This window comes from Cebus imitator, unplaced genomic scaffold, assembly GCF_001604975.1.
Source record: "Cebus imitator isolate Cc_AM_T3 unplaced genomic scaffold, Cebus_imitator-1.0 Scaffold444, whole genome shotgun sequence".
Lineage (NCBI taxonomy): Eukaryota > Metazoa > Chordata > Mammalia > Primates > Cebidae > Cebus > Cebus imitator.
In genome coordinates, this window is record NW_016107759.1 from 2,642,156 (window position 1) to 2,654,105 (window position 11,950).

The 11,950-nt window shown below is 61.4% G+C and overlaps 2 protein-coding genes across 3 annotated transcripts; both read right to left on the minus strand.

Moving 5' to 3' along the window:
• Nucleotides 1–1,222: 1,222 nt before the first annotated feature.
• On the minus strand, nt 1,223–5,769 carry SYNGR3 (synaptogyrin 3). The gene is made up of 4 exons (XM_017511062.2): nt 5,524–5,769; nt 3,510–3,747; nt 2,751–2,893; nt 1,223–2,663 (listed from the first exon to the last, which is right to left on the minus strand). Exons 1-4 carry the CDS (start codon nt 5,620–5,622, stop codon nt 2,454–2,456), a joined length of 690 nt encoding a protein of 229 aa, XP_017366551.1. The 5' UTR covers nt 5,623–5,769; the 3' UTR covers nt 1,223–2,453.
• Nucleotides 5,770–8,702: 2,933 nt separating this feature from the next.
• GFER (growth factor, augmenter of liver regeneration) lies at nt 8,703–11,192 on the minus strand. Of its 2 annotated transcripts, none has more exons than XM_017511065.2 (3): nt 10,833–11,192; nt 10,375–10,568; nt 8,703–9,495 (listed from the first exon to the last, which is right to left on the minus strand). In XM_017511065.2, the coding sequence occupies exons 1-3, from the start codon at nt 11,076–11,078 to the stop codon at nt 9,333–9,335; spliced, it is 603 nt and encodes a 200-aa protein (XP_017366554.1). In that variant the 5' UTR covers nt 11,079–11,192; the 3' UTR covers nt 8,703–9,332. The 2 variants fall into 2 exon arrangements, with proteins under 2 accessions (XP_017366554.1, XP_017366553.1); XM_017511064.2 differs by having other exon boundaries at nt 10,375–10,571; nt 10,833–11,190.
• Nucleotides 11,193–11,950: the final 758 nt, after the last annotated feature.

The window sequence follows — 11,950 nt, forward strand, 5'->3', positions numbered from 1 at the left end:
AAAAAGTAATTGAGACAAAAATCCCAATACAGATTGGCTGAAAAGTAACCACCACCAAGCTGAGTAAATCTCCGCAGGGTGTAACCGCAAAATGTACCGGTGAGAAATGGGGAAGGGGCGTGGCCATGGAATAGGGACCCAGCTCTGGAGCCTGCACGGTAAATCTCACAGCGGTCCCAGGAACAGAAGCTGTCGAGAAGAGGACATGGAATAGTGACTGCTCCCCTCAACACCGAGAGGGGAAAAACAAACCATCAAGGACCAAGCACAATCAATGACAAAAAAATTCTTGTCTAGATAAGGATTTACAGAAGAGAACCCTAAAGATCATTACCAAGAAGAAAAGATAACTTATAAACAATGCAAATGGTACCAACAGCATTACCATCGCTCATCAGCGTTACAGAGTGCTAGGACATTAAGAGTGAAATTATCGGGGATGGACACCTGAAATCCCAGCACTTTGGGGGGCTGAGATGGGAAGATCACTTGATCTCAGGAGTTCAAGACCAGCCTAAGCAATATAAGGACACTCCATTTCCACAAAATACTTTAAAATTAGCTGGGCATGATGGCACATGCCTGTGGTTCCAGCCACTCAGGAGGCTGAGCAGGGAGAGTCACATGAGCCCGGAAGGTAGATGTCGCAGCCTGCCAGAGGTTGAAGTGAGCCAAGATTTTGTTTTTGTTTTTCCCTCAACAAACAAAAAATAGGCCAGAGGCTGTGGCTCACATCTATAATCCTAGAACTTTAGGAGACCAAGATGGGCAGATCACTTGAGGTCTGAAGTTTGAGACCAGCCTGGCCAATATGACAAAACCCTGTCTCTACTAAAAATATAAAAATTAACTGGGTGTGGTGGCAGTTGCCTGTACTCCCAGCTACTCCAGAGACTGAGGTAGCACAACTGCTTGAACCTGGGAGGCGGAGGTTGTAGCGAGTGGAGATTGTGCCACTGCACTCCAGCTTGGACAACAGAGCGAACCTCCTTCTCAAAAAAAAAAAAGAAAAGAAAAGAAAAAGAAAATGCAAGGGGTCTCCCCAGAAAACCAGACCAGTGTGACATGTGGTGGTGGGGACCTATGGACCTGGGGCCCCCAGAGCCTGGGGGTCAGCTTGGCCTCTATCTTCCTGTCCCCTCCTGTGGGCCCTGGTGCCTCTCAGATCCCAATCCCTGGTACCAGAAGGGCAGGGGTAGAAATGATTCCAGGAGTGCCCAAGTCACAGTCAACTCAGTTACAGTCTTTATTGTAAAGAAGTTGCAGTCAGAACATGGGACACTGAAAATACACCATCTCTGGTCTTTCAGGAGAGGGAGAGAGAGAGAGAGAGCGCGATATATACAAAAATTGTAAACATTTCACTTAAATATCCACACAGAATTGGTCTAGGCTACAATGTAACAAGGTCGTCAGTCAACTGCAACTCCAGAGGGAGGTGTCTATCTGTTTCATGAAACGTGGCAACCTTGTTTGCTGTCGACTTAATATGAAAAGCCAGCTTTGAGCAACGCATGAGTAGGCAGCTATGCAGAGGGACTCCAACCTGGGACTGGGCCAGGAAGCGGGGTGCAGGTGGAGAGGCAGGGACTGGGCCAGGAAGCCAAGGTAAAGAGAACCGCAGGGGCCGTCTCCTGGGGCGCAGTGGCCAGCTGGAGCCTCTGGGCCTCTCTCCTGCTGAGGGGCCTGTCTTGCCTGGCACCCAGGTGTCCTTCACCTCCCCTGACAAGTCTTACTGAAGGGTCTAGACAGGACTGGTGCCCAGGCCTGCAGCTACCTTGTGCCTTCCTAGCCAGAACCACCCACACCTGGGCAGGGGCCAGGGCCACAGACAGAGGAGCGGCTTGTGGGGCACTAGGAGGTGAAACCCAAAGACAGGACCACGATCACAACACTGACAGGGCCGGGCTGTTCTATGAGCCTGTGAGAGAGAGTGGAGAGCTGCTCCGGACAGGACGCACCACCATGACAATAGCGAGACAGTCACTACCCACAGGGACATGGGATGGGAACAGTGGCAAGAAGCCCCAGCCTCGGGGCGAGGGTGGTGTCTTTGCCCTGCACCTGCTTTGTCCTGGGCAGCGCCTGCACCTGATCGTAGAGGGCAGCTGGACCTCTGACCCCAGAGTGGGCAGGTGAGCCGCAGGGTGGCTGGCCCAAGAGGGGAATGCTCCCCCAGGCCAGTCCATTCGAGGCTTGGGACACACGTCCTGGATGGTGCTATCCCCTTCTCAGGACCTCAGGCATGGGGCCAGGTGCTGAGGGACTGGGGGAACTCGGCAGGGGACAGCCCAGGCACTCGAGGGGCCACCCCCTCTTGGCCCCAAATGGCCCAAAGGCGCTACCCCCTCTGTCCCTGGCGCTGAGCTGCAAGGACCCAAGGGAGGTCCCGGAGACCTTGAGGCCAGCGTTGGTGGGGTGGCCTTGGAGCCCTGGTCTGTGCCTGCCAGCCACTAGTAGGCGGGCACCTGATACCCTTTGGGGCTGGTATCCAGGGTCTCGGTGAAGGGCGGGCTCTGGTAGGTCTCGGTGCCCTCCACTCCACTGCCCACCGGATAGCCGGGATAGGCATGGCCCGCCCCGGCGCTCAGCTGTTCGGTGGCGAAGAGCGACATGTCGGTGCCCAGGCGGAACCGCTGCAAGGCCTTCACCGTGAGCGCCACCTGCGCGGGGGCGGGGTCAGCCAGGGTCAGCAGGGATCAGTCGAGCGCCCCGCCCCTTCGCCCCGTCCTCCCAGGCCCCGCACTCACCCAGCTGAGGATGGAAAAGAAGCTGAAGGCGATGGCGGCCCGCGCCGCGTCCCCCGCCTGCGTTGTGGCCGGCCCGGGCGCCGTGCGCTGCCACTGATTTGTGAGGAAGCAGAAGCCCACAAACCACAGGAAGGACCAGAGTCCTGCGGACGGCGCGGGGGGTCAAGGCGGAGCTCCACAAGTGGCCCACGGCGGCCTCCCCCGGAAGAGGAGGGGTCGGCGGGCACGCGGCTGGAGGCTCCTCGCGGGGGCTCGCCACGTAGCGCAAGACCCCGCCTCCCTCCCCTCCGCTGACCCCGCCTCCCTCCCCTCCGCTGACCCCGCCTCCCTCCCCTCCGCTGACCCCCGTCTCCCTCCCCTCCGCTGACCCCGCCCTCCCTGGAGCGCCAGCAGCGTTCCGCGCCCAGGCCCCGCCCAGACACCGCCCCGCCCACCTAGGAAGTCCCTCGGCCCTCCCCGTCCAGACTCCGCCCCCTTCCCGCCCACCCGGGAGGCTCATTGCCGCTCCCTGCATTAGGCCCCGCCGCAGCCTCTCACCTCGGCCCCGCCCACCAGAAGCTCCAGGGGCGCTCACCACCCAGGCCCCGCCCCCTCCCCGCCCACCCGGGAGGCCCACGGGCTCTCGCCGTCTCAGGCCACGCCCACCTAGAAACTCCAGCGGCCCGTCCCGCCCAGGCCCCGCCCACCCGGAAGGCCCATTGAAGCTCGCCGCCTCAGGCCCCGCCCCAGCCCCCGGCTCCTAGTTTCTGCCTTGCCCACCTGAGAAGCCCAGGTCTAGCAGCACCGCGCGCCGGCGGTCGCGGACGCTGCTGATCTGCTGGAAGCGCAAGTCGAGCAGCAGGAAGGCGGCGCAGGCGAGGAAGGCTCCGAGGCCCAGCGCGACGCCGAAGCGGCAGGCGCCCGCGTTCCCGTTGAACACGCAGCGCAGCTCCGGGCCGCTGTCGGTGTTCACGTAGCCCTCGTTGACGATGGGCCCGAAGACGGCGATGGAGAACACCTGCGGGCGGCGCGGTGCTCAGGGCCCTGCGGCGACCCGACCTCTGCGTCGCCCACCGGGAGCGCCCACGCCCCCGGGCCTGTTCCTGCGTTCTAGGCCGGTATCTGGTTGGGGGGCGTGGTCACCTCTTCCTTTCCCAAACCCTAGCGTATTTAGTAATTGTTGACAACACGGACCGTTTAGTGAGCATATACAGTGCCCAGGCATTGTCCTAAACCGTCACTTTACATGCGTTCCCTCACCGAATCATCAGAAAGTCCTCATGGGATCTCCATTGTTCTTACCCTTTTTATAAATGGGGACATAGGGGCTCCAAAGGGGAAGTGTCCGGGAATGCAAGGGTGACAAAAGCCGGGGCTGATTCAAGCCAGGTACCCTGCATCGCATGGGCCCCTGATGTCCCGTCAGAGCCCACCCAAGAGTGTGGGAAGAGGAGCCTTCACCTGGGCCCATGATTCCCAGGCTGGCGCCGGCAGGGCAAAGTGGAGGTAGGAGTGGAGCGGGCAGAGCGGGGCGGGAGGAGGGCATGGGGGCAGCGGGGCTGTTGCTCCCTGCGCGGTTGGGAGCTGTCTGGCCTGTTTCTAGCATGCAAATAGGGTGACGGGCAAAACTCCTGGAGTTCTGGGACAGAGACGTCCACCCAGCTTTCTGCACGTGGTGGGCACCTGAGGCATGACGGCCCCCACGTGAGTGATCATTAATATCGCCCCTAAGTGTTTGGGCTGAAAGGATGACACCGTTGACCTCTGGGATACAGTCAAACCTCAGTGCCTCCTGCCCACCAGTTCCGGGAGGCAGGCAGTGGAGGGGGTGGGGAACGCAGTCATTTTAACCAGCGCTGTACGGGGCAGCCCTGTGTCTCCAAGAAAAGACTTCCAGCCTCAACCTCATCCCTCATCCCTTCGATCTTTTCCCGCTCCAGCTCCGAGAGACCAAGGCGAGGGGGAAGCCAGGACATGCACTTGCTGCCCAGGAGTGGGCCACAAGTCGGGACATGAGCTCATACTGGAACGCAGCGCCCTGCCTCCTGGTCTGGTCAGAGCCACTCCGAAGGGGAGACCAACTCCCCCTGCCTCACCGTGGGCACCGCCCTCCTCCAAGATAGGCGCCGAGGTCACCACCTGGACAAAACCCAGAGCTCCGCCACCCACTTGCCACCTCCCCTGCCACCTCCCCTGCCAGAGGGCAGGAAGGAGCAGCAGGGCCCTCCCAGAGACACCCCAGTGGGCTAGGCTGCCCCAAACCTGCCTGCCACACCACCGCCGACAGGAAGCCCTCCCAGCCCAAACCTCTCCTCCCTCAACTCACAGCTGGACCTGGGGGCCAGGGGACAGGCTCCCTGCCAAGGAGCCGGGAGGGTATGTGTGCAGGGGAAAGGGGAGGCGCTGCCAGATCTCTCTCGGTTCCCGTAGCCCCCTCCTTCTGCCCCTCGGTGAATCCCGTCCCCACCCGGAGCCTGCTTCCAGGTCACGAAAACAGGAAAAACGGAGTAAGGGCTGCGGAAAGGGACTGGAATTAGACCCGGGGAGGAGGCAGGGGTAGGGGCCACCGGCGGTGACCTTTGAAGGTCCCTCTCTGTCGCCGCCGGCCCCTCCCCCCGCCCGCAGGTGGGCGCGCCCTGCCCGGTGACGTCACCCCAACCTGAGGCCGGCGGGGGAGGGGCCGGCAAGGATAAGAGTGAGGTTGGGGGGCGAGAAGCAGGGGTCAGGGGGCGGGTAGAGGCATGAGGGTCGCGAGGCAGAGGCGGGGGCGGGGGCCCGCGCAGGGGCCACTCACCCAGGACGCGACCCGGAGCAGGGTCTGGGGCCGCCGCGCAAAGCTCACGGGGTCCAGGGCGGCCCCTGCGCGGCCCGCGCCGAAGGAGGCGCCCTCCATGGCCGGCCCGGGCGGGATGCGCGCCCCCGGCGCTCTCTGTCCGCCTGTCCGTCCGTCCAGCCCCACCCGAGGCCGCTGCCGCTGATGCTGATGCTGATGCTACCGACGCTGCAGCCGTCGCCGCCTCCCGGGAGCGCGCGCCGGCCGCGACGGGGGCGCGCGGGACGGGGCGGGGCCGAGCCCGCGCCCCTCACTGGGTCCACGCGCGCGGGGCCAGGGCCCTCTTCTCCCTCCGCCGCGCCCATCTCCCATCCCCCACCCTCACCTGCCTGCCCCGATCTTGAGATCGAGACCATCCTCAGGAACCTGCCAGCCAGGTCCCCGGGGTAAGGGGGCAAGGGCGCTGGGCGCAGACTTTGCCATAGCCGGGAGGACAGACAGGAGAAGGAACCCGCTCCTCTGCCAAGGGCCCTTGGGTGAGGGAATGAAGGAGTAGGAGGTCCACGGGCTCCAGCATCTTCCCCCAACCCTCGGGAGGGCACTGGCTCCCTGACCCTGGTCCCAGGAAGACCAGATGGGCAACTGGGGTCTTTCCCATGCCCCCCCCCCCCCCCCAGTGCTCTAGCTGGTCCTGCAGCAGGTTCTAGCCTCGGGCTGGGAGAGTCTGGTGGGAAGAAAGGCCTCCACCTCAGGAGCACCTGTTGAGGGACGAGGAGGGCCACCATGGCCAGCGCCGATTAGAGTGTTGGTTTTGGTGTCCCTGCTCCTTGCCCTTGGCCAGGTGCTGGCGCTCCCAATGCCCTCCCTACTCCTGGGTCTCCCTAGCGCACTTGCAGCACCTAGTCTGGGATCGAGGGCAGGGAGAGGTGTCAGAGACCAGCAGTTGGGTGAGGCTGGTGCCTGGCTGCCCTGTGCCCTGCTGGGTCCCCTCCAGACCCCAGCCCTGGGTGCAACACATCCCTCCCCTCATGTTCCTGCCGGGCTGGAAGTTCAGATGACTCCTAGGTTTCTGTCCAGAGCATTGAGACGTCTCCACTGACTGAGCATTTACAACACCAAGAGTGTCACCTGTAGAGGCAGAGTGTGTTACCACCCTGTTCTTCAGACAGGTAAATAACCCAGCTGCCTGCTACAACCACCTGGTGTACAGACGGTGCTGCCTTGCCCAGCTCCCCTGGAGCCCATTGGTTCTGGTCTGGAGCTCTTTCTTCAGTCTAGCTGGGCACAGTTGGGCGGAGCAGGTGTTGCCAGAGGCGCCACTCACTGGATTTCAAATCCATCATACTGTGTGTCTGATCCCGATCCGTCTCACCCATTGGCCCCAGGCCTCCCCTCTGTGTCATTCATTTTCCTCTTTTACTTCATCACTTACGTCAGCACCCAGACATGCTACATTTTCTCCTGAAAAGCCAAACACTATTGACCCCACCTCCCCTCCAGCTGCCCGCGGTTACTGCTCCGTTGAGCAGCAAGCTTGAGTTTTCTATCTTCTGTCTGCACCACCCCTCCTCTCTGTCCCTCTGAGACCCGGCAGAATCAGCTCCCACAGCCACCTAAACTCAAGGTTGCCACTGATCTCTCCATGCCAATCTCAAGGGCAAGTCTGATGCTGCTGTCAGCTCAATTTTTTTTTTTAGACAGAGTTGCACTATCGCCCAGGCTGGAGTGCAGTGGGTCAATCTTAGCTCGCTGCACAACCTTTGCCTCAGAGGCTCAAGTGATGCTTCTGCCTCAGCCTCTGGAGTAGTTGGGATTACAGGCATGCCACCATGCCTGGCTAATTTTTAAAATATTTTTAGTTTTGGTTTTGCCAGGCTGTGCTCTAACTCCTGACCTTAAGTGATCTGCCCACCTTGGCTTCCCAAAGTGTTGGGATTACAGATGTGAGCCACTGCACCCCACCTGGGGATCCTCCTCCCTCCTAGTGCTCCTCCTTCCTCATGGGCCCGTCCTCTGTGACCTGTGAGCCTTAGGAGCCTAGGGCTTGATTCTGGTGGCGAGGGGAGAAAGTCTCTCCTCCCTGTGTTGGCTCTTTTGGTCTGTGTGTCAATAGCTCTGGAACACTAGCCTGAGCTAGAACCTTTCCTCGAACTTCAGTTCCATTGGCCTGGATGCCCTCAACAGCCTCTGAGTCAAAGTGAAGAGTTTTATTTGGGAGTGAAACTTTAAGAAAGACAAGGAAAAAGGAAAGTAAAGCAGCTAGGAAGGACAGCAGATACAGGCAGTGCGTTCCTGAGCTGACCACAGCCTCACCAGAGGACCCGGCTGGTTCCTGAGGCACTCATAGGCCTCAAAAAAGGCCAGAGAGAAGCACTGAGTCTGGGCGAGGAAGGGGCACCTTCTCTACTGGCCAACCCCCATCTCCCCTCTCTCATTTGTGCCACCTGGCCCCCCAGGCAGCCTCTACAGAAGCCAGCAGCCCCACAGGACCAATCTGGTGGGGGATATGGCAGCTCCCTCCACACAGGCCTCAGGATAGAGGTCCCTGGAGCTTTATGGCCACAGGAGACACTTGCTGGGCTGCTCTGGCTGGGGAGGCCCAAAGGCTGGTCCCAGTCACCCCCTACTCGCTGCACTCATAGCCTTTTCTGTCCCCAACACACACAGCAGCGCCCAGCAATCTCTGAGGACTCCATCCTCACCTCAGGGTTCTCAGACTCTCCCCTCAGTGTACCCCACATCAGCCCCCAACATGAGGGTGAGTCTCCTCTCTGGGGTCACTCAGTGATTGCTCCAGCTTCCTTGTCAGCCCCCCATGCTCCACCCTTACCTGCCTCATCCTAGCTCAGCAGCCAGAGGACCCTTGAAAGCCACATCACTTCCTGCCATACCCTGGCTCCAAACCTGCCAAGAACCTACAGTCACAAGAGCTGGGGGTAAAAGCCGTGGCCTTTCTGGGGCCTGGGAGGCCTCATGCTGTCTGGCCTCCCTGTACTCCTCGAACCCCCATATCAGCTACTCTGGCCCCCCTTCACCAACCTATCAGTGTCCTTGCTGTTCCCAGCCCTCTCTCACCTTGGGATTTCCCTCTCCTCCTGAGGAACCAGGACCCCAGCAGGAAATGCAGCTGAGCACAGGAGGACAGAGCAAGCCCCGTGCACTGCTATAGGCCCTAGCACAAAGCACACGAAGCCAAGGTCCTCAGTCACTTCAATGTTTTATTTGGACCTCAAACTCTGAAGAAGTGGGCAGCACAAATCCCCTGTGGACAGGCATGGCACAATGATGGCAGGCATGAGCCAGGCAGGGAGTGGGCAGGATGGTGGACCCTCAGACAAACCCCACCTGAGCTTTCCTGTAGGGACTGAGCAGAGTGGAGAGTTCAGCCCATGAAGTGAGCAGCTCAGAGCCATGGGGGGCAGGGGCCCTGCGGGCATCCCTGGCTGCACAGTGGGAAGGCAATGGCCCAGGCTCCAGGGACAGGCACAGGGTCGCTCAGCCAGGCCCAGTCTTCCTGAGGAACGAGGCACCAGGGCATGGGGTGAGCAGGAAGCCATGTCCTGAATGGCAAGGGGCAGCCCAGGCTCCTCCGGCCTCCCTCACCTGCAGTTCAGCTGCTGCTCCTTGGGGGCTCCACTGAGGAGGAGGCCAGCAGGTGCCTGCTGTGGGTGCCTCTCTGTTCCAAACCTGAGAGGGGCAGGGCCCCCAGGCCCTGGGACCACTCAACAGGCTCTGGACCTGATGCACTTTAACGAGTGCCCTGCCCCTATCCAACCAGGCTACTGCAAGGGCCCTGGCTGGCTGTCCCATGGGCTCTGGCTGACCAGCCTCTAGTCACAGGAGCCATCCTTCCAGCCGTCACGCCAGCGCTCATCCACTTTTGAGCAGTCAAAGTCAGGCTTGCCCAGCTTGCGGTTCACCTCATTGTGCAGGTGGCACAGCCACTGCGTGAAGCATGCCCGGGTGCGGGTGTCTGGCTGGTTCCTGCACAGCCTGTGTAGGGAGAGCATGTGAAGAATGGGAGGACGCGGCGGCTCCACTGTCCCTGCCAGCTCTGTCTGCTCTCAAGGACGGAGAGCTGGGCCACTGTGCACTTCACCTCGGAGTGCCCTCATGCTCCAAGGGATGGGAATTCCCACAACAGGCCTGACCCTGCAGTTCCCTGGGTGTGGCGAACTCCCAGGGCTGCTGAAACACCGACAGGGCCTCAAAGAAAAATATTACAGCACAGACCTAGCAATTTTACAAGCTCCTAACACCGAGGAGGCGGCATCTAATGTCCCTGGCCCCAGGCAAAGTGTGGACTGGGTGAGGCTGGGCACAGCCTTGTAACTGAAAACTGGATTTGATTCTTAGCACCTGAGGCTCTGATGCCTCAGTCAGCAAGAGACTTCATTCCTACTGCCCAGGCTGAAAGCAACAGTGGCAGCTCTGCCCCACACATCTGGGCTAGAAACACCTGCAAGGGCCAGTTCTGGCTCTTGGATGCCTCAGTGAGGAAGAGGTGGCTCTTGGGAGCAAAAGTAGTGAATTTCCAAGATTTTAAAACCAGCAGTCCAGAAGTCAGGCAAAGTGGAGTCCTCCCTAACTTGCAGGGAGCTGCCTTTGGTGCCAAACAAGGCAGGGAAGCCCTTCCTGGGAGACCTGTGGCTGTGGGAGAGCAGTTCCCAGCAGCAAATCCCGGCAGCTTGGCCCCTGAGACAAGAGGAGGAGACTCAGATAGCCCCAGTCCTCACCTGTTGGTGGTCCCTGCTCCTCAGCAAGCTTCTGCCACCTCTGCACGTTTCTCTAGGTTCCCCGATATAACGTCATGTCAGGAGCCCCTGGCCCAGGCTCCAGTGCAAAGCTCTGATGCCTGCCAACACATCTTACCTTTTCCTTAGGTCTTCAGCACACTCCTCACAGGGATAAAACTTGGAAAACAAATGTATGAACTGGGCCATGTCTTGCTGCTGTTCTGGGGTGGGCAGGTCCGGGTAGTAGGCGGCCAGGGTGTGGAGGACAGCCCAGCTGTGGCGGCCCAGTTCCTCGCGATCCGGCGGGCAGTCCTCCCTAAATTTGCTGTCCCGCTGCGGAAGGCCGACCGAGAGTGAGTTCATTCTCCGAACAGAAGCGCCCAAAGCTCCCCCCTTACACGCCCAGCCGGTGGCCCAGTGGACTCCGGCCAGAGTCCTGCAGACGATCCGGCCCAAACGCGGATGAAGGCTGTAAGGCCGGACCTATCTGGGGGACAAGGTTCAGGGAAAGGCAACCCTGGGGAGCTCTGCCGGGGCACCTGGGCGGGGGCGGGGACTGCGCGGGGTCCGGGGAGGTCGGGCAGGGATCTGCACCTTCTGCTGCGTCCGCATCCACGTCTTGAAGTCCACGCAGGCCCGGCACGGCCGCCTCCGGGAGACGTCCTCGGCGACCTGAGAATCGGAGGTCGGCGCCTGGGCTGACCTCTCAGCCGCGTCTCTCCGCCCCGCTCCCCGGCCCCGTGCGTCGGTCGCCAGGTCGTCCATCACTTCGGAGCGCGCGCCACCGGGCAAGAAGAAATGCCCGCTATAGAAGCGGCCCCGCTCGCCGGGCGCCGCCATGTTGCCCGCGCAAGGTCTGCCGGGCTAGCTCGGCCTCCAGATGAGCCTCCAGGTCGGCCTCCAGGCCAGCGCGCGAAAATACGAGCCGGAGGCGCGCGCCGTGCTCGCCGGGGCCGGGGGCGGAGTCGGGAGCGGGGGCCGGCCAGCGGGCCCGGGTGGAGGCGGAGCCACAGGCCGCGGCGCTGGCCTGGGAGGGGACGGAGGTAGAGGATCCGGCCGTTCCGCGACCCGCGCCGGGTTTGCGCAGTCCGTGGCGGCGCTCGCCTCCTCCGGTAGAACAGCAGAGTGTGGCGGAAAATGCGCCGCGGCCATGCTGTGGACCTGGGCTGAGGCCCAGGCGAAGTCCGTGTCGCGGCCCGCGACGCCTCCATCCCTCTGCTCTGAGCGTCCTGCGTGCCCGCGGCCACGCTCTGAGCCCTCCGCTGAGGGGCGCGTCCACCCGCCGGGTGCTGGGAGCCCTGGCAACGCGGGGACGGCATGACCGCACAGAGTACGGCGCGCGCTAGGGCCCTGGGCTCTCGGCCCCGCCCCGGCGCCATGGCAACGGGCACCTGGCAACGCGGGGCAGGGCGCGGCTGCCGAGAGTTTGAGAGAGCCTCGCTCTCCGCGCGCCCCCGGCTGCCACCGATCCTACGGCCTGGATGAGGGGTCGGGGTCCCAGTTGGAGCGACCTCTGGGATTCCTCTGCCTCCTTGTGTTCATTCATCCATTCCGCTATTATTTGTGCAGTGGCCGCTCTGCTTCAAGCGCCGTTCCAGGTGCTGGGCAGAGCAGGGAACACGGCTCTGCTGCCTGACCTCCTCTGTTCATAATTCAATGGTCAAGACGTGAAAAACAAAACAAAAACGAGTCACGCTCATGAATGTTCCCGT